Source organism: Melospiza georgiana, chromosome 2 (assembly GCF_028018845.1).
Source record: "Melospiza georgiana isolate bMelGeo1 chromosome 2, bMelGeo1.pri, whole genome shotgun sequence".
NCBI lineage: Eukaryota > Metazoa > Chordata > Aves > Passeriformes > Passerellidae > Melospiza > Melospiza georgiana.
In genome coordinates this window covers 81,857,348-81,879,188 of record NC_080431.1, presented here as the reverse complement: position 1 = coordinate 81,879,188, position 21,841 = coordinate 81,857,348, and the positions used below count along the sequence as shown (strand labels likewise).

Here is a 21,841-nt window from a genome sequence, read left to right as displayed (position 1 = left end):
GGAGCACACTGAAATTACAGACAAAAAATGGCTTTAACAGAAGAGACTGGAATTGTTAAGAAGAGAGATGAGTTTTACTTAAATACCTTTCTGAGCAAAGTCAGTGCTGGATGTTAAGACCAGTCACTTTTACAAATATGGACCATAGTTTTTCAAAGGCTGTGGTCAAGATTTGCAATGACTAGCAGCTAATTTGAATACTTTAAACTTTTTAACCTATAAAGCCCAAACCAGAGTTCTTGACACCTGGTCTGTTTGTTTCCAAACTGCTCACTAATCAATCAAAAATATTCCAGAACAGTTGTTCTTCCTCTCCTCCCTCCTACCCCACAAGACAGGACTTCTGAGGAAAGGCTCATAACTTCAGGGAAAACAAACAGACCTCACTCTGCACAGTTGTCAGACACCCTTGGCATTCATCCCAGCAGCCCAACACACAGTTCATGTTAGAAATCTTCTGAGTTACATAGTTTATGAAACATTTGAGGAATAGTCTCTATCTGATTTCTGAAGGAAACAGCTGGACAGCAAAAAACCGCACACAACAAGTTGTAAATGACATAACTCAAATAGTGCACGTTTATTCTGAACGGTATTTCTAAAGAGTTTGAGAAAAACAAAAACATGCTCCTGATGTACAACAAGGGCAATGATATAGATTAAAAATGGACCATCTTATTGTAAAGAATTTGCTCCCCCTGCAACTTAACTTGTAACATTGAGAATGCATCTGTAAACTGCATACAGCATACCTTTCACTAAATCTTAACTCAAGAGAGCAGGGGTGGTCTTAGCCAAATTAATCAGGAAGCAGTTGCAGATTCAAAAGAAACATCCAAGTCAGCAAACACTTTACAAAACACAGACATTGTGCATAGCAGCTGACCCTGGATTACAACATGGGGGAGAATAAAACAATTTGGAGGATCAAATTTTCACTAGACACAGGGCACCATCAAGATTTAACTAAATAGCATGTAAGTTTGTTTCAATTGTAACAGTATGTCATATTTAGTTGGCAGGTTTAACCATTAGCTGCATCATGTAAACTCAGCCAGTTTCTGTATACACTAAATACATTCTTCCCCCTTACCCCTCCCAAAAATGAGGGATCTCTCTTCTGGATGATTCTTTTTCTCCTGTACCATGGTTTCCTCAAGTAGGAGTCTTTTTGTAGGTAATATCTTCATACTTGAACCGATGTGTGACAAAGCCAGTTGCAGAGATTCAGGAGTAACTTGTATGTACACAATTTACACTCTAAAGCTCTTAGTTGCATACTTTTTCTTGCTAGATCTTCATCCAGAACAGGAGGTGCTGGTGGCTTTTTTCCCCCACTGAAACTCCCAACTTTGCAAAAATTTAGTTGTTCACAAGCTGTTATTTTCAAACTAGAAGGATGTCCTCCCGCAGCAACAACCAAAGTAACTGAAGTTCTCTGCAGTGAGCCCATACTTCCCACAATTTCAGTGTCTCTAGGTAACAGCACTAAGGTACAGCACTCTCCTCCCTCACTCAACACAACTGGTAGACTAATAAAATACAACTGTTTGTCATCCAGAACTACTGACCTTCACTTGCCCTTACCCATGTACAGGGAACACAGTTTTCTTAAGATTCAGATTAAACCTTGTATTCAAGATTCAACAACTGTTTTCCAGGATTAATAGCCTGGGAAAAAGGAGTCTTAGATTTATTCTCTCTTCCACCTCCTACAAAACATTTTGTTAGAAGTTACAATGAGGCAGGTCTGCTGTGGAATAGGAGCTTTAAGAATTGTTCTCATGGATACATTCATAGAATGATGGCAGCCCAAAGCAAAAAGAGACAGAAACAAAGGTTAATCCAAGTAAGTTCAGACATCAGACTTGTACTTTTAAACCTGAAGAATAACTGTCTGTGAAACACACTGATTTGTGGAAGCCTACGACAACAGCAAATCCTAAGAGTTCATATCCCCACACCCATCTACCCAACCCAAACACTTACCACTTAGTTCTAGAAGAATGAAGAGCACTTTGCTTGGCACCAGAGGCAGCTATGGTCTGAGTTACAGCTGTGCTGCACCAACACCTTCAAATACAATACTATCTCTCTCTCCCTCCACATACTTCTCTTGGTTTGGTCTACAGATGGCCAGGGAAACCATGTTGGCATATGACAAGCCAATTGTGCTTCGATACATCCCCTTCTAGAAAGATGCCGGGCTGCCAACATAACCACCACGAGCAGGTCCTAGCTGCACTGAAAATGAGCTTTTGTCAGAACTAGGCTGCCTCTGGCCACGGGAACCGTTTGCATCTCTCTAGCCAGAGTCTGCCACCACGTGTTGCAAACGCAGGTGCTCGGGCCATGCAGACGGGCTGGCGTTGGCCACCTGCCCATCTCCACGACTCCATTAGTGCAAACTCAGCAAAATAAGCAGCCGTTTTCCAGCACAGGTCTGTCAAGATGCACTCCAACAAATGCTACACACCTCTGTCAAAGAAGGAGTAACTGTGTAGCAGCTGGTATAGTCATCCCTGGGGTATCAAAGACCACCCGATGTGCAGCGAGGGGTGCCATCCCTTCCCTCACCACAATTCCCGTTTTGGAATCCTTGGTTTCCAAGTCACCCTCTAATGACTGGACAGCACCTACTAACCAGATGTATGCTGCAATGCACACTACAGGTTGGAGGCTTTCAGAGCGGAAGAATTCAAGATGCAGATCTAAACTTGAAAAAACAAACAGGAAAAGAATACAGTTCAGCATCTACATGGGGGATGGGGCAGGTTGGTGTTGTCTCAGCTCAGTGCACTTTCCGAGATGCTTGGAGAAGAGTCCAAGCTCAAGTTGGTATTTATATTGGCATACATAAAATTGCTGGCAACAGTGCCTAGAAAGGAGCACTGGTATTCACGCAAACAAAGCATGAAAGGATGCAAAGCAGAGCTTAGTACAGTTTACTGTAGCCTCAAAGTTACAGTACTAGGAAGAAGCCAGCCAGCCTATTTTCCAAACCCATAAAATGCTCTAATATATGCTGCTTTCTCCGGTGCTCCACCAACTCCCTCTCACCAGAGGAGAACTGCATTATTACTACTCAATAGGGAAGGAGAAAATAATCTTCAAAGGAGCAAAACCACGCAGTTCTTCACCACCTCCTCCCAAAGGAGCTCATAAACACAGCAAGTCAAGCCAATCCCAAGCAAATCCAGGAGACCCTGCAAAGCTATGTGATTAGGGTCAGATTCATGTCTGCCTTCTTAGCCTTGCTGCCTGGTTTCCTCAACCCTTACATCTGTCACCACAGATTCAGTAGCTGTAACAAAGTCATCTGGAGACACATGCTTGCTTTATGTCATCAAAGCTGGTAAGGTGGTCACAGTCACTTTTTCCATCCCAACAACACAGATAAACTAACTCTCAATGAGCCCTGCAGAATTTCACCCATTTTAAAAGCAAGGGTGTTGCCTCAGGATTTATATTTTTACAAGGTTATTCTTACCAACACCAGATCTAGCTCTTGCTCTGGCAAAAGTCTGCTGGGAATTGGGTAAATGAAAATAAGGAAAAACAAAGACCACTCTAAATCCTCCTCTCAGTCAGTTAAGAAGTGTAGCACCAGCTTGGGTGAGGAGTATTTTAAAAAAAGCATCCAAAAAGATCAGCCCAGGCAGAGTGAAAAGGTATGGAAAAGTAGCCCACCCTTCTCAGCAAAAGATGGAGGAAAAAGCCATACTCAAAAATATTGGGAAGAACTAAATATACTTTTTTGAGGTGGGGGAATTAAAAGGAAGAGTGTGAAGTACTGAAGTAACATTCAAAGGTTGGGGGAGAGTAAAGTACCCTGTAGGTTATAAAAAACACAATAATGTAGGAGTCAAAGGACAAGATATTGCTTTGCCTTTTCCCCCCCATTGGGTTTACATTCTGCTTACTGAAAGAATAATTCTGAAGGAAACTTGTCATCAGGATAACCTGCTCAAGCCCTCCACACCTCAAACTTAAAAGAGATCTGCACACCTTTTCCCACCCCAACAAAAAACAAAAACAAAAAAATCAGCCCCCCTGCCCTCAAAAAAACAAAAAACACCAGAAAGGAGAGCTCAAAAAAAAAAATCCAAAACCAACCAAAACCCAACCCCAAACATGATTGGACAATCCTTGGAAGAAGCATTACATTTTGTTGGAGAGAGGTCAAGGAAAAAAAAATTAAGATGAAGGGGTGGAGTTAAAAAAAAAAACAAACAAAAAAACCATAACAAAACAAAAAACCAACCAACCAATCAAAAAAAAAAAAAAAAAAGAAAAGAAAAAAAAAAAGAGGCCTCTCTTTCCTTATTTGGCGACAAGCAAGTGCAAGAAAGTGTCCGCTGGGGTTTTGTTCAGTTGTCGTTCTTTTGCACATCTGCGTTCTGGCCAAGACAAGGGGCTTTGAGGTTTTTCTGCAGCACGTGCGCATCTGCCGGCTCTATCCTCTTGTAGTAGTTCTTCTTCGTCTCAATGATCTCAAAGCCAAACTTTCTGTAGAAGTCAATTGCAGACTCGTTGCTGATCTGCACATGCCTGGGACAGAACACAGAGAGATGAGGGTCAGTAATCTGCCTCCATACTCAGAAGACACTCAAAGACAAGAAAAGCAGCTAGACAGATAGAGACAGGAACAGTGGTGTAAATCCAAGACTGGAAATGTTCATCTTCCCAATTCAATTCTGGGCTAACACTCAGCTCCTGGATGCCCCATGGTTGTCAACAGTAGTAAAGGTTTCCCCTCAGTAAAGCTCTTTGAAGGAACACAAAATAGCAGAGAGACTCTGAAGCATTATTACTTCAGTAATTTCAATTTTTCTTCATCTTATTGAAGCAATATGGCAGACATTCAGTGGAAATATGTAACAGAGATTCACTATAAAGCCAACTTTAACCTCCTGTAGTAACACTTTGCAGATGATCAGAGGAGTCTTCTCAGAGATTATCCCAACACACTGTGACATACAACTGGCAATGGTGTTTGATACCATTTTAACACTCTAAACACTCCTCTCTCCTCACAAAAAGCTGTAATACAAAGAAGTCCTATGGATTTACAAAGTCCTTTTCCCTTGTATTTACTTCCCCTAGAGTTTTACATATTTTGCTAGCGTGTTTCAAGGCCTCCAAAACAAACAGCCATCAGCTCTTTACCCTGAGTGATTAGGACATAAATTTGCACAAGTTTCATTAAAAAAAAGCAAAAAAACCCCAAACAAACAAAAAAAAAACCCCCCAAAAAACCAAACCAAAACACCCACCAAAAAAAAAAAAACCAAAAAAAAAAAACAAAACCAAAAAACCTGAAAAAACCAAAAAGAAAAAAAAAAAAAAGAAAAAAAAAAGAAAGATAAAAAAGAAAAAAAATGTTTCTATCATTAAACACTTCCAAAATTCAGTGGACACTGCACAACTTCATGAATCACTTTGTCATGACAACACACTGCATAATCATAGAACCAAAGTAACTGTGGAAGCAACGACAGAACAAAACAAAAGATCTTAGTGTTAAGCCAAATAAGCACCAAAAAGGTAAAAGGGAACGTTATCATAATGACAAATTTAGGCAGTGATATCAAATTTGGTGCTAAACTGCATAATATGTTCAAATAGAAAATGCACAAGCAATAGACATAGTAATAAAATCAATGGGCCACTAAAAGAACTTTAGCCCAATTTTGGGGGCTATTTATTGTCATGCCAGAATCCCCGGTCTAGGAACTACAAAGAAGGATTATGAAGGATTTGGGATTTTTTTTGTATTAAAACCAGCAAACAGTTCCTTCACTATAAAAGCAAAAAGGACAGCCCCTGTCCCATTATGCAGGCACCTCAAAAGTTTTACCACTTCTCCTGAGGCAGGAGAGAATATGAGCCAAAGGCAACTTTACTCAGACACCTCTTTGAAGCATGTTCCTCTTACAGAGATGACACAAAGCAACAGCAGCAGAGGGTGTTGGAAGAGTCCAGACCTTCATGGCAGAAGTGGACTGAGTGTGAGGGGAAAGTCACTCCATTTACAGTGATATCAGTGCATGAAACACTCCTCACAAAGCATCTTCCACAGGCCTGGCAAGTATCCAGGGTGTAGTTCTGTGGCAGTGTAAGTCCATCCAGGCTGTACCTGCTGTGGGCCTGTCCCCAGCAGTGCATCGTGCCTGCACTGGTGTGACGGCCAAGGAGGAGTTGGCTCAGAGAAGCATCAGGCCAAGAACTGCCATCAAACCAAACTCACTTGGTCACCACACAGACACCAATGCACAGCAAAAAGCACAAGTGTGAAACCAGCAGCAAAGGAAAACCACAGTTTTGGCATGCATGGATTTCGGACTCTCTTTCCAGGGGGACTGCTGGTACTGCTGTCTACCCCAGTGCTTGTTCTCTTGCCTGCATCACGCCAAGTGCGCACACAGACATGCTTACACAGATTTTAAACATAACCAAAACTAAGCACAAGAAAACCACCCCCAAAACCACACTAGAACAAAAAAAAAAAAAAAAAAAAAAAACAACACCCAGAAAAAACAGTTTCCCCAGTTGGGTCAGGGCACTGATCTAGTTTATTGTGGTGCTGCACAAAGAGCTGACCTGGCAGTGTGCAAGAATGGGAATAGCAGTTGGGCCTTACTACTGAATGTAGTAAACTTTCAGTGCTTGCAAACATCTCTAATATTCCAGAGTGCTGCACCACAGAGTGCTGCCATAAAAGACAGAAAGCAAATGCATCAAAACTGTATTCAAGACTTGCAGTATTTTCCATTCTGAAGATGACCTTGTATAATAAAAGTAAAATCCTTTATAAAATTTTTTTTTTTGGTCTTACAGTGTAATTGTGCTCTAGAACATAATTTTGTAACTAAATTACTTTCAAATTCAGCAATTTTGCAGAACCCTTTCTAAATCAAGCAGCTTTTGGTTTTCTCAGCATTACACAACAAACCCAGAACATGACCCCTGACTTTCTTGCTATGTTCCATGACCCCACAAAAATACACACTAAACCCACACTTGGATCTCCATCCCTTTGCTCCCATATCTATCTTTGTCATCTCTCAAAAAATGCACGAGTATAACTCATTTACTTACAGATAGATGTTGTCAAAAGTGCCATCTTTTTCACAGATGTTTAAGACATGATTCAACATTTTAGTTCCTGCCAAAAGATAAAGAGATACTTAAGAAAACTAGAAGGGCATAATTTAGTCTGTACTTAGCTAGGTGCTTCCTTGAGGAGAGGCAGGTTAACTGTAGGTAGACTAAAATGATAAAGTGTGAAAACTAGGAAAGGCAAATAAAACATGATGTGTAAATATTTCATTCTGTCTCTGATTGCTCATAAACCTTAATTCATTAGTTCTTTGAAGAGGAAATAAAAATCACAACAAACCAGAAGCATATGTATCAATCAGCTTATTTTAATACCAGTTTCAAGGTCTCAAACTCAGCTCAAAATACAGCCAAAATACTGTATAAAGCAGTGAGGGCACTGGTAAGCTTTTCTACTAAACACCTAGTAAAATAATTTTAAATAAAGTTATCTTTTTATTCCAGTTTGTCAGGGCAAAGAGTTACTATAGGTCTTGATTAAGCTGTCCTATGGGTTTGCAATGTGGAACAAAGAACTAAATGCAATATAGACAAAAAGTAGGTGCTACCCCTGAGCAGAAATAATCAGTAGTGACAAAGACAAAATAAATATAACGCTCCTATATTTAGAAGAGTGAATTTAGAAGAGAGAAGCCAATGAAGGAACGTTGTGTTCTACTTACATATGACTTGCATACTGGCTACATATCTCTGACAAATTATTTAATCTCTCTGCAACAATTTTCACATCCATAGAAGCAGAGTATTTACATCACAGTATGATGATATGATCAAGATTAAAGTAATCTGAAATCCTGAATTAAAAATTTCTACAAAAGGTTCATTTCTGAAAGGCAGGGAAGAATGAACACATGATAAATCATACTCTTTCCCCCAAGTCCCTTCCAAAGAAATCAGCAGTCTAAAGTGCACTAACTTGGTTAAAGGTCTGAAAGAGCATTTAAGAAGCTGGGCAGCAACCAGGTTTCTTTGATGCCTCAGATACAAAAGAAGACCCCGCTTTACCTATTCCTAGCCTTCGGTAGGGTGCCAGGCATCCAAGTGTCATGATGTACAGTCTCTTCTGGTTCTGGGAGTGATCCACCCTACAGCACACTGCTCCCACTGCAATATCATTGAAATAGGCTGCCAGGGAGGGAAACAAAGGATTATCAGAAACAAGGCTCAAACTACACATACAGCTCCTTCACATCCTCCCTCCCCTCTCGTTAATTCTCCTATTCAGATAAAATAACATACATTGTGGATTCACACTTGGAATGAAGCAACTAGTGCTGTTGTGACACAGTGGTTGCTCATCACTGTTCACTCCAACCAGCAATGGCATCAGGGTAAGCTGCAATGCAAAACTGCTGTCCTCTGGAACAGAAAACATGCCTATTCCCAGTGGATGTAATCTAGTCAGAACACAGACCCTCTGCGGCTTCTCTGAGGCTCTTAAACAGCTATTTTTCATGATGTAAAACAACTAAATAGAAGGAGCTGCTATTTAAAACCATTATGGACAGCAATGATGACCACTTCTGCCACCACAGCCCACAATTACTGGCAAGAACATTTGTACCTAGTTTGGCAAGTTCGCCAACCTCCAGTACATCCTTGTAGAACTTGTCATTGTAGCTGACAGGAAAAATGACCTGGTTTAGCCTCTTCAGCTGCTTAATGTTGTGTGGCGTCACATCTCCCAGCTCGATCCGGCTACTGGAACAAATCAAAACATGCTTAACATCTGACATACTGCAACATTTTTAAGGACACCAAGATCAATCACTTTGCTTATCCTTAGAGAATTGTTCCACCTAACAGTCAGCTCAATACATATTTGAACTGCCACATCCAACCCATGCAATCAAGTCTTATGCTGGCGGCTGATTTAAGTCCCAAATCTAGTTTCAGTCAGTTCTATACAGCCAGAAGTTTCTCAGACCACACTAAATACCAATGTACTATAGTCTATATGTGGTTTTACTGGCTGGGAGACAGGAGAACGTGGATCTCTACAGAAGTATTAGCTTTAACATTATCCCACTCATTTCCCTTCTGATCATCAAGATCACAAAAGAAAAAAATTAAAACCCCAGTACAAATATGGGAGGAACAGGAAGCTAGAACTGAGACCAAGGAAATGAAGTCCTTATCCATGCTTCAAAGACAACCTCAATTTTACCACCTGTCAATATAAAGCCTGTGCTTAGACAAAGTCATTACTAGACATCTTTCTCTAAAAACCAACAGTATTGTGTGCAACAAATATATGAAGCCTGTTAATATGCAACTGTGCTCTTCTCAAGGTGATATCTGCATCTACTTTGATCATCACTGAAATCTTTCTTCCTACTGAGAGCAGAACCACAACCTTAAAATACACTGAATTATACTGAGAAGAAACAGACCAAGCTTCTCTCTTTTCTAAGACTAACTTCCTGACAGAAAAACTGTACACACAGAAGAAAATAACACTAAAAAAAAGAAAAAATAAATTTCAAAAGAAAGAGATTAGTTACCCTTGGGTGAAGGCAAGCAGTTTTAACAATGATTGCAAGAATGAAAAATAAAAATACCAAGATAATAAAAATCTTTTCCCAAATGATCACCAGAATATACAGAAAGCCATTGCACATGGAATTAGAAAAGCACACAATTCTAGGTTCATATCAGCCCTGTTTTACTGAATAGATATGGGCAGCCAGATTGTTTTCTGCCCAAATAGCAGTAAAGACACTGCTTGCTCTTAAGATTCCTTTCTTCATGTATGGCCAGTTGCACAAGTCCCTTTGAGAATTATATTCCAACACCGTGCAAGTCCTAATTAAAAGCTGATAAGGATGATGTTCTCACACTACAGAAGTACTCCCAGGGTAAACAAGCATGCAATCAAAGTCATGAGATGGTGGATAAACTGTAGCACTTGTTTTATGCCCAGCTTGGCACAACTGCCCAGCCTAGCACAGCAGGGCTTCTTCAGGCTCACAGGAGGCAAGTTGTGACCCCAGCCAGCAGTGCTGCTGCCTTTTCCTCACAAAGAGTGGGAGTAGAACTGTGGCACATGGGATCCTGGGTATCTTTGTGTTTTGCTGGAGTAAGAGTAATCTCCTACTAGGAGGGGAAAGAAGCCTGAAAGAGTCCCTTTTGCTGCAGTCTGCATGAGCGGAGAAACCAAAGGGAGCAGGTCTCAACAACCCAGCTAGGTCAGATGAGCTGCAGGAGGTCAGTAAGGGAGGAGACAAACCTCGCATTCACACTCAGTTACTGAAAGCCGAGACTGCTTCTCCAAATAACACAATATTAACCTTGGTGATACAAAAAAGTATCAGTAGTTCCAAGCTTCAGTAGATCAGCAATGCTAGCATGATAAACCCACAAAAAAGCTGCTATACACCAGGTCTCCTTCAGAGCAAAAATCCCTGACACAGACCATCATAAAGTAGTGTTTTCTAATATTATTGAAAGAATCATTAGTTACTAATCAAACAAACCAGGCATTAGAAGACAGCCACTATGAAATATTTATGACAACAATGCAACAGGACAAAAATATATTACTACAGGCAGCCAGGGCAAGATGGCTAAGAAAGGAAACATGGCCAGAAAATGGATCTTCACCAAGAAGGTTTTAGACAGAGAACAAACAAATAAATAAATAAATGCAGAAGCAGAGTCTAAGGCTGGCAGCTGCTGAGCCAAGACATCACCTCTGAGGCTGGCATCAGGCCAGAGAAATGAGCTCTGTTAGTAGATGGCTAAAAGGCACTTGCTGACACATTTCCTCAAGCCCCTGGACTCCTCCCTCTATCTCTCACCACTTGCCACATTCCATGCTGTCTCCTGACATCTCCCACTGCTTGTCTCCTATCTCTGTCACTATCTGGTTCGTCCTTGCAAGAACTGCACCAGGGACAGTATCTTGCCCTGGAGAATAATATGAAAGAGGTTTGAGAAACACTGCAGGAAGCATAAATCAATACCCTAAACATATCTATGTATACAAACTATAAATTACTTTAATGTATAACACTAGCTGATTAAATCAGCAGCACATCTATTGTGCACAAAACCATTTAATATGTAAATTAAGTAAGACCATGGAAAGGAAGACCCACATTATGAGAATTCATCATTTTGCCTGAGGACGGTGTGGCCAAAGTGCCACTGGGGCCTTGAGTAAAATCATGGGAAAGCTGGCACTGCTGCCAAAAGCAGCAGTCCCCAAGCCACTCATTTCCATCCTCTTGCTGGCACAAATGTTTGTGCATCAATGTAGTGAACCAACACCAATTAAAACTAACCTGGACAAAAAAAGGAAAGTTTGTTTTTAACCCACACCAGTCCCCTGACTGTGTTCATCACACAAGTCCTCTGCCAGAATAAAGAGGAGAATAAAAGTTTCCATAGGCAGAACTAATTGGTTCTTGAGCAGAAGTACCAGCCCACCTCAGTTTAAACTGGAAGTACTGTGCAAGAGGAGCACAGGGATGCAGATTATCCAGTACCTCTGTGAAATAGTCTACAGATAATGTGCTACACTTCATCCATCCACAGAACAACATGTACTTTGAAAAACTACTCCAAATAGCCAAGACAAAGCACCTGTAATAAAGGAGTCTAAATTATCACTCCCTTATTTTCACCAAAGTAAAGCAAGTATCTTTGTGGGCTCTTTTTTGTTGTTGTTTGTTTTTAACAGCAGTTTACAACTAGACCTGGTTCTTCACATGCAGTCTCAGCCAAATCAGTAACTCAAGCAAGTTTATTGTGTCAGCTAAGGTCTGATGTCCTTAGTAGAAGGTGTACCTTCTTGTCCTCTGCTGTTGCAAAGAAAAAAATTAAATTATCAGGTCAAATTATCATATGAGAGAACATAAAGATGTGTAAAGAACCTGATGTGCCCAGAAGGGACATGCCCTCCCATAACAAATTATTCAACTCTATAATGCCACTAATATTCCTAAGAAGATCCACACTTACTAGTGGCATCCCATGGAAGATGCAATAGTCAACTGTACTCCATCTTAGATGTCAAAGCCTCTGGGACCAGCCAGTCACCCCATTCCAAGAAATTGTTTTTACCACGGAGGAATGAGGCATTCCTGGCTTATCAGGTCAGGCCTCTTACTACTGCAGTGTTCTACAAATCCATACTCTCCTCAATGAAACCCCAGCCTTCTGAAACCACTTAAACATCTTCCACTGTAAGGCTGCTCCCACGCTAGCATTATTCGCAGTTAGTTATTCCAGTGTACTCAAATGTGCCTCTCTGCTGCCTGGAGAGTATGGGGACCATTGTACAGGCCTTTTCAGAGAGTTATCATGATCTCTTCATACCTTTCTTCTAACTAAAGCCAAGCTCCTGGAATTCTCCTGTAAAGCTGGCTCTTAATTCCTAGTATCGTCATACTAGCTCTTCCTTACATTCCTTCTGAATAAAGTTGATTTTCTTTAAACATGGCTAACCAAAACCAATTACAGCAGCCCAAACACTATTGTCCTGTCCACTGGCACCAAGTTTTTCCTGCCACTACTGGAAGCATTCTCCTGACATATCCTAGGACTACATTTTCATGAGAAACATTCAGGGTTTTTCACGACTGCTACATTCTGTGACTTGGTCACTGGGGGAAAAACCTCGTGGAGAATTCACTATTGAAGGGAATGAGCTGCTGGTGCATAGGCTGCTGTCTGCCTAAAGTGCACAGCAACACTGCCCAGCGATGTGAGAGCGGAAGTGAAGAGGGATCCACCAAATCTGAACACAAGTGTGACTTTAGAGAGGTGACAGGCACCACTTCCTGAAACTGGATGCATGCCCAGAACATTGGCATTATCACTCCTGCTCTTGCATGCCAGTGTCCTAAGATCCTCCAGGCTCTGGCCAGAACAAGCCTCACACATTTTGTAGGACCAAATGCAATCCAGTTAGTCCTGCTGCAGTTGCACTGCTCTGCCTGCAGCTTACAGTGCTGTGATTTGAACAGTCTATTTTTCCTACAATGCCTTACATTGATACTGCTGGAAATAACACAGGCCACATGAGACATTAGTGTTACCCACATTCAGACTGCCATTTGCTGCTCAACAGATACCAAAGGAGAACTGCTATACAGAATGACAGCTCAAGAGGCAGGCAATTTCCAGCTACAGTTCAACAGGAAACACAAATTCACTCCCTGGGAATAACAAGTGCCCAGCACTAGTTTAGAACCACCATCAGGGAGAAAAGGCGAATTTCGAGTTTCTTAATGCTGTAAGAATCTCAGTCTCATTCAACTTTAAATAGTGCAAGTCTCTCCCCAGAGGGCTGTGCCTGACTGAAACAGATCTCCGTGTAACTGATAGCTGGGCTCCAGCTTATTGAAGGCATCTGGCAGGCTAAATTTAGCAGAGCTGCATCTGAAACTTGCAAAACTTACTGAGGAGTAAGTCAGGAGAGGCAGCACTGAGAAATGGGCCCTAACAAATTAAGAGGACTTCAGAGAAGGTTTGTCACCTGCTAAGAGGCCAGCTAGCTTTATTGCTTCTATTTTGGCATCCAAGTCAAAGCAGGAGTCTAGACAGGATAATCCGCTCATAAAATCAAAGCAAACCAGAACTGTGAAGGCTATAGACCTGAAGGCTCTGCTTAGATTCTACTCCAAGGCCAAAAGAACCTCTTCTAGTGTTCTGGGGTCGTTGGGAATTTTACGGGTTTTTTTGTTTGCTTTGTTTTTGCTTAGGATTTTTTTTAATGGATGAGCTGTCTCGCTACACACACACAAGTTAGTCTAGTTCTTGTGGGCAGACCAGTATGTTTTCAATTATCTCAAAGATCTGTGGGCTGCATATCTACTCTGCTTTGCTTGTCAGAAAACCAGAAGGATAAGTACAAACGTAGCATGCAGAAAGCCTGACCAATTTGCTCTGAGACCCCTGATCTTCTTTAGTCCTGCTTACTACTGCAAACATGTGTTGCATGACACCTGATACCCTGCTGGATGTTACCTCCAGTTCTGGCCTGCAGAAGAGCACAATGATGTACAGAAGAACACAAAACAATTTTAGAATCAGAATTAACAGAAGACTTCATTCAAGACTTGCAAGACTACTGGATGTCACTGGGAACAGGCTTCATGCATCACAATTCCCCAAGACATACATCAGACCCTTCTGCCTCTCCCTTTAGCATTAAGGAAAAAAAATACACAGCACATTATAGCCAAGTTTCTTCATTATATCTGGATATTGCATAATTTACTCTGCTTCAACCTAGAAAACCTGACCACATACAAAAGACTGGCCAGTCTTCACATACAAGAAACAAAGTTATGCTATAATAGCCTCACAGTTCTTCCAGCTGAAACATGTCCTACCTAGGTCTCAAATCTTCAAGTGAAAAATAAACTGTCCCAAGAAAATTATAAGCTATTCTGTAGATGGATACAAAGAGCATGAATCACTATGCCCAGCTGACAGAATTTTCAAACTCTAAAATGGGCAAAAATAAATGTAGCTGGTCTAGAACAGAAAAGCAGACACACATCCATTGCTTACCTGTCCATAAAATTCTGCATCTCACAAGGTTAAGGCCAAAATACCGATTCAGCCTATCCCAGGTACATCAATATCAGGTGAAAGAGGAAACAACTTGTCTGCCATCATACAGCAGATAAAGGGCTGCCACAAACCCCAACTCTTCACTGCTGCTCTAAAACAAGCTCACAAAGAACACTGATTTTTATCCATGACTGCTAAACAGAAGTACTTCACTATTTTGAAATAGCTTCCCTCAAAATTAGTTTTGTGCCTCCACTAACTATATCCTGAGACACTTTACAGATTACTGCCCCTTTCCACACCCTCAGTGTCCCCAGATCTAACAATTATAACCTTACTTGCCTCCCAGAAGATCATGAGCCTTTGCTAATTAGTGTTCATGAAGTATCTGATGATCATCAGGTAAGAACAGAGGCTTACCTTCAAATTCAAAATAGAAGTGATGCTTACAAAGTACCTTATTTACATAAATACATCTTGAGGGCACTTCTTGTACATACACAGGTAACAAACTCCTAATTGACATACCAGGACAAAATAATTTTTCTGTTTCACACAAACTATTTCTGTAGGTCACTGAAAATGCATTTCTTTACAAATGCCTTTGTTCATTAGAACAGTGGGGGGAAAAAAAGTGAGTTCATTATGGCTTTCCTACCTATACTTTGGATTTCAGTCCCAGAGTTGGGTTTTGCAAGGTGCTCAAATCACACATTGTATTAATAACATACTGTGAAAAATTAACTGAAAGTGCTCTCAGTTTCATATGCCTACCTTAAAAACACTTCTAAGGCAACAATCATTTCCCTCGCCCCATCCTTTTCCTAATTTTCACTAAGAATGAATTGTTCTCAAATAAAATTTTGTGCCAAAGATCAAAAAACAAATAAATCTCCTTTAACTGCAATCTTCAACTTAATTTGTGATTTTTGCCAACAGTTCCAAGTGCCACGTAGAGAAAACTTTCACAAGCCTTCAGCTGCTGCCCGGGTCTCATCCCATACTCTCAACAGAACATAAATACAATGTTCAGATGGTGGAAATCAGAATTTTTTTCAGGGTTAGATTCTAGTCTGCTATGAGCCAAAAATCACATGGAGCCTGGAAAGGAACGGGGAGAAGGAGGGCCAAGTGAGCTCAGGAAGTACTTAATGCATGAAGATCTCACTATGAAGCACAGTATTTTCAATTAATTAAAGATAGAAATACTCTGCCCCCAGGAAAATTCAAATATCTTAATCTAAGTTGCCTGGTGACAGTGTTGTGGAAATGGTTTTGGCTCTATTTTCAATAAAGCCTAAGGTATAATTTCCTTTTTATAACGAATTCATTCAATATGCTTTGACACAAATACACAGTTACCCCATTTCAGTGCTGTGCTTCTCTGCTCTCAGGTCCTCAAGGCCAAGAGTCTCCAAATAACCAGGTTCTGTTCTGTGCACAGACTCTCTCTTACCCTGGCTTCCCTGCCTCAAACTCCCTCCTGACAAACTTCTGCTGTGTTACAACTCCTCCCACATGGGTCACTTCTTCCCTTTTTCTTTTCCAGACTGGAGCAGAAAGTAATCCTGGCATTGCCTGCCTCACTTAGAGCAGGAGTGATGCAAGGAAGTACTGCACTTCTCTCTTATCAATTCCCAAACAAATATAAAGCTCCAACTTTTCATGTTCTTTCCTCTTCTGGATAAAAATACCTACCGCCTTCTCAGATTGTTGGTCTGAACATTTCTAATGCTTGCCAAATGGGCAGGCTCTTCAAGTTCTGAATTATTTCCACTTGGATTTAAGTATTTTTCTGGCTCAACCACCACCCATTATTCCCCATTTTAAGAGATTTAGTGCAGCAAAGGAGGATGCATCATTTCTTGTCCTCAGGAGATGGCAGCAGAGTCTGAGGCATTTGGTGATTAACTAATGTTACCACATTTTTCATAGAACTGTCCCAAACTACCAAGCTACATCTACATGCAGAAAGAACCAAATGGTCCAACAGTACTCAAAACACAAGATTGGGTTCTAAAGTGCTTCAGTAAAATGGCTACAACTCCTCTGCTACCTTCCTACCCTCCCAATCCTTCCTACTTCGTGGAATGTCTTAATCTGGTTAAGGAATTAAACTCAAAGTGGTCAGAGTTATAAATCAGGTGAAAGTACCTATAATAAACTGCACTGAGTTTTTTATAAACTCATTTAGAAGCTGTTAAGCCATTTGTAAGCTTGCATATAGGCAAGGTCTAAATTTACTGTCCATGAAAATAAATGCAGACTTTAGCTCATACTTGGACATTTCTAGGTTCAGAAAAAGCCTAAAAATAAAGTGATTTTCAAGCTCAATTACCTTTTTTGTCCTGACTCCAGTGCATATGACCATTCAGCAGTTTTCCCATAAACTTGGAACTTCCTCCCATATATGTTAAGCTTAGCAGTGTGCCGAGCAAACGGAAACAATTCAGCAGCTCTGCACAAACTCTGTCATACTAACTCAGGAGAGAAAAATCTCTCCCTGTTCTCCTCGGAAACATGATCATCTTCAGAGCCTTGAAAGGTTTGCTCCTTGAATCCAGGCAAAACAAGCAGAGGTATCAGTGCTTACCATAATGGCTCCCCACATTTCAGACACAATATAGTTATTTTTCTGTTATGTTTAGCACTCCCCAGCTGTGATGCCCTACAAAGGCAGCCAGAGCAGCACAAGCTGCAGTCTCAGGGTTAGGAAGTTCTCTGAGGCAGGAGGTCCCTGTTCTGCAGGATGCAGCCTGTAGGACTCTTCCACAGCAAGTCAGGAGGACCCTGAGGAACTCCAAAACCTGAGACTTAGCTGCAAACACCACAAAACTGAGAGCCAATCTCCTAGGAGTTTCTTACCTAAAAGTAGTTAGTGCACACTTCTTTCTAAGGCTGGTTTAACACACAGCACTCTACTTACTCCCTGTTTCAGTTTTCCACCACATGGCTCAAGATGTGCTGCTGCATGACAACTTCCCAGATGTTTCCCATCAAAACTGGAGAGGGATTTGGTCCATGTGAAAAAATAACACATGCACAGGGTGACAGGCACTGGGCCCTGCTTGTAACACGCCCCACTGGCCCCTTGTATGTGACAGTGCTGGTCACAGAGCAGGTACATGCACGCAATGGAGCCGCAGGTCCTGCAATAGCCTCGTGCAATGTGATTTTTAGGGAAGGCCATCAGGGAAAGGCTGGATGCCTTGGTTTCATCTGAACTGAAACAAGTCAGAAATGCACCCTTACTTTAAGACATCACATGTCACAAACAGCAATCAGCAAATGCTCAAGAATCAACGCAAGACTTTCAGTTTTCTCTCCTGAAAACCAGCAGCATAACAACTGCAATGAAAACACAAAACCACTGAGCAACAATTGAATCAACACCATGAAAACAGCAAAGTGCAGGGAGTATTATTTACATCTGTTATAAAAACAGCCAGATTACTACAGACAGTGGAACCTAAGTCTCTTCCACTGGTATTTTTCCTTATGCAAACACAGTTCTAAAATAAATTTTCAAATTCAAGAACTAAAAATAATTACATATAATAAATAAAAACATCTCTAGAGAATCACAAGGTTCACTAACAGAACAATGAATTACCTCAGTTTTTCAAGTCACACTTAAGAAAAAAAGGGAAACATTATGAGACTCTATTAAAATTATTCAGAAGGTGAGAATAGAGTGAATATAAAGCCAAGTCTCACAAAACCAGGTGAAAGCCAATAGCAGTTCCCAGTTGAGAAGATGGTGTTTAAGTCATCAAATAAGAGAAAATCCACAAAACTGTAAGCAGCTGAGAAAGCACAAAAATCCTCAGCTATTTCTGAAAGCAGGTAGGGCCCAGGTAGGTCACCCAACCGCAAACACCCTGATGACAGAGACACTACAACCTGCTATGCATTATTAACACACATCTATGTGCTATTTCAAATTCAGAGAGCTAAGAAAGAAGGCTGCAACACATACACTGACTATACAGACTTTTAGATGTGAAATTTCATGCCAACGAACTGGATAGTTTCTTTTATAATTCTTTCTCTGCCAAAGTAGACTCTTCATAATGACAGCTGATTAAACATCACCTGCTCCACGCGCTTCCAAAATCATCTCTGCATTTTGTGGTGTGGGTTACAATGCAGTGCACACATTCCCAGAAAAAACAGTCAGATGGAGTCACTTTGTTCAGAAGGACTTGCCCACAATTTTGGATTCAATACTGAAGACAGACCAGATCCCTTCAAGCCTATCAATTTCTGTATGCTGGGAGCTGAAGCTTTAGATCTATTTTTGGACCTATCCTTTGACAGTACTTGTACTTTAGGGATCTTCACCGATCTTTGTAACTTAAAAAACAATTTGGATTTGTTCCCAAGTACCCCTGTGTAATTTATACATTCCTTTTGAACTATTCTCTAGTCATTTGAGTCTCATTGCATTTAAATGGGGTTATTTTTCAATTTGAGCTCTGCTGGCATATTTGCCTCCATCTGAATTTTTAGAGAACACCTGGATTCAATATGAGAATCTGCACAGGAATATGAATTTATTCTGCACCAGAACTTGCTGTGTGGTGCTAACAGTGTTTTGGCAAGACAGGAATATGCTGCTCTTCAAAGAGATGAAAGAGTACCAGAAGAGCAGAAATACCAAGTACAGAACCCAAAGCAGTAAGCCCTGAAGTTGAACCAGAAATAAAGCTGCCTATAAGTAAAAGTAAAGTGACAGAAATGAAGTTTGGTGCTCTGGAAGCAGAACAGTGGTACGAAGGTTTTTGCTCTATAGCCTTTTAGTCTAAAAGAAAGTCACAAAAAGTAAAAAAGCCCATGAAACGAGAACTCCTGCTCAGTGCCAGCAGAGCCAGGCTCAGTTTCCCTGGAGCACGGAGCACGGCAGAGAGCTCTGGCCGTGCCCTGCCAGGCCATCCCCACAGCACCAGCCGGGCACGCCCGGGCCGCTCTGCCCCTCACTCATCCAGGCCCCCGGAACCCGTCCCACCACTGACACGCCACCAAAGCCCGGCCGAGCTGCAGCAAACAGCACAGCGCTCAACAGAGGATAAAAGGAAACCCAGTGCTGTCGGGAGCGCTGCGAACAACGATCCTGCCACCTCATCCCGGCTGATCCCTCTGCGGCTCCTCCCGCACACCCCGCCGTCCTCGGCACACCGGGACCAAGAGTGGCGGTGTCCCATTGCACACAGGGTACAGCAGGTGGATAAAGGGTTGTCCAGTGTCCCAAACACACCTATCTTACGTCAGCTGAGAGTTTGTTTATTTGCAATCGTCCCTGAACCTCTTTCTACAGACACCCGCCAGCCTCCCAGGATGCCTGAAGCTGCTTACAAGCTGCAAGAACCAGCTAAGAGTGTGTTATCAAGCAGTCGTGTATGACCTCACCCCTCTTGCTAATAAGCTAAACCCCTTACCATTTCTTAGTAAAAGCTTAAGTGATTCAGCTTCCATTCACCCTGCCTTAAGCTGCCAAACTGGAATAATAATACCCATCATTGCATAACACCGGTTCCAAGGGGACTGGTTTAATGCTCTTTTGAGAATCAGCTGGGCAAAGCTTCCCCTGCGCCTGTGAAGAAACTGAGGCACAGAACTGGAACAAGCACGTTTTGTGGAGCACAAGTGATGCTGAAATTAATAAACATTACGTGGTTTAGCCAACATTGAAAAACCTGTCCCAAAGTGACCTGGACAAGGTCAGGCAGGTCATCTGACACCAAAGCACGACTGAGAGTGTAAAGGCCTCCAGTCTCCTGTACAAAAACGGCACCTCGGTGCCCCCACTGAGAGGGAAATCAGTGTTTTCAGCCAAACAGATTTGAAATCTCTAGTTTTCAAATCTGGGAGGGAAAAGCGACGCCAGACCCAGAGCAGCGGGCGTGCTTACAGAAACATGACACAGAGCACAGCTCATCTGTCATCCATCCACGCTGTACAGCCTCCACGTAGCAATTAAAGACTTAAAAAACCAACAAAACTGCTAAGAGGATGTCGCACACAATAGCACTGCAAAACCACACATATCCGCGGCTGGCAGCGTTTACGCACACAGTGAGCGGCGCTTCTTCGCTGCCGCCAGACGAGGACCAGGCAGGGCCGGCAGCATCCCCGCCCGCCGTGCAGCCCGCCGGACCCCGCAGGGCGGGATCCCCGAGCACGAGGAGCCGCCGCGTCCCGCCCGCTCCAGCGCGGGGCTCCGTGCGGAGACTCCGCGCTCCGGCGGCGCCGCGGTGGTGACGGCGCGGGAGCGCCGCGGGCAGCTCCGGCTCAGCCCGAAGGGCGCCAGCGGCGGCACCGCCGGCTGCTCTCGCCCGGAGGGGCTCCCCGCCGCGGGCCCCGTCCCAGCAACACCGCCCGAGCCCAGAGACGGCGGCGCCGCTCGGCCCCCTCCGCCTCCCGCCCGCCGCGCCGCCCGGGCCCGCCCCGCTCGCAGCTCCCATCCCGGGCGGGCCCGGCCCGGCCCGAGCCCCGCACTCACCCCTTCATGGCGCGTCCGCGGCCTGCCCGCCGTCCGCACTGCCTGCGTCCGGGGCCCGGCGGTGCGGGTGTGGCTCCGGCCTCCCCGTGCTCAGCGCGGGCAGCTCAGTCTCCTCCTGATCCCGCTCCTGGTCCCGATCGTGATCCCGCTCCCGCTCCACATGGGCCTCCTCCGCCCGCCCCGCCCCGTGACCCCTCACCTCACGCCGCGCGCGCGCCCCCGCCCCGCCCGCCATGACCCGCCCGCCCCGCCCCGCCCCGCCCCTCCCGCGCGCCCCCGCCGCGCACGCGCCGCGCCCCGCGGGGCGGGGGAGGATGGGGAGGCCCCGCGCGTCTCCGGGGCGGGGCGTGTGTGCCATCACGTGACGCAGACCGACCAATCAGCGCGCCCCACTGGGCCAGGCGCACCCCTGCGCGGAAGCGGCCCGGGCTGGGCGGGCGAAGCTCCGCCCGGAGTCGGGCACGGCTCGCGCCCGGCGCTTCCGGTGAGCGGCGCGGCGCATGCGCGCGGGGCCCGGCGTCAGCTGATCCAGCACCTCCTTTGCCGCCGCCGCCGCCGGAGCGACTCGGGCGGATTCGGGCGCGCCGGGCCGGCCCAGGTGAGACGCTCGGGCCTCTCGGTCCCTGCCCCGCGCCGCTGCCTCCGCCGCTCCCCAGCTGCGCCCGGGGCTTGCCCTCCGCTGCGGTGAAG

At 43.6% G+C, this 21,841-nt stretch overlaps 2 protein-coding genes across 4 annotated transcripts in view; one reads left to right on the top strand and one right to left on the bottom strand.

Moving 5' to 3' along the window:
* Positions 1 to 558: 558 nt before the first annotated feature.
* NAA50 (N-alpha-acetyltransferase 50, NatE catalytic subunit) lies at positions 559 to 21,321 on the bottom strand. 3 transcript variants are annotated; one of them, XM_058018588.1, is made up of 5 exons: positions 21,152 to 21,321; positions 8,687 to 8,823; positions 8,128 to 8,247; positions 7,102 to 7,168; positions 559 to 4,551 (listed from the first exon to the last, which is right to left on the bottom strand). In XM_058018588.1, the coding sequence occupies exons 1-5, from the start codon at positions 21,157 to 21,159 to the stop codon at positions 4,371 to 4,373; spliced, it is 513 nt and encodes a 170-aa protein (XP_057874571.1). In that variant the 5' UTR covers positions 21,160 to 21,321; the 3' UTR covers positions 559 to 4,370. The 3 variants fall into 3 exon arrangements, with proteins under 3 accessions (XP_057874571.1, XP_057874572.1, XP_057874570.1); XM_058018589.1 differs by having other exon boundaries at positions 8,687 to 8,820; XM_058018587.1 differs by lacking the exon at positions 21,152 to 21,321 and having other exon boundaries at positions 8,687 to 8,858.
* Positions 21,322 to 21,648: 327 nt separating this feature from the next.
* Positions 21,649 to 21,841, top strand: part of ATP6V1A (ATPase H+ transporting V1 subunit A) — a 31,570-nt gene continuing 31,377 nt past the window's right edge. The window contains exon 1 of the mRNA XM_058044944.1: positions 21,649 to 21,749. The gene's annotated coding sequence lies outside the window, so the exon portion shown is untranslated. The remainder of the gene's footprint in view (positions 21,750 to 21,841) is intronic.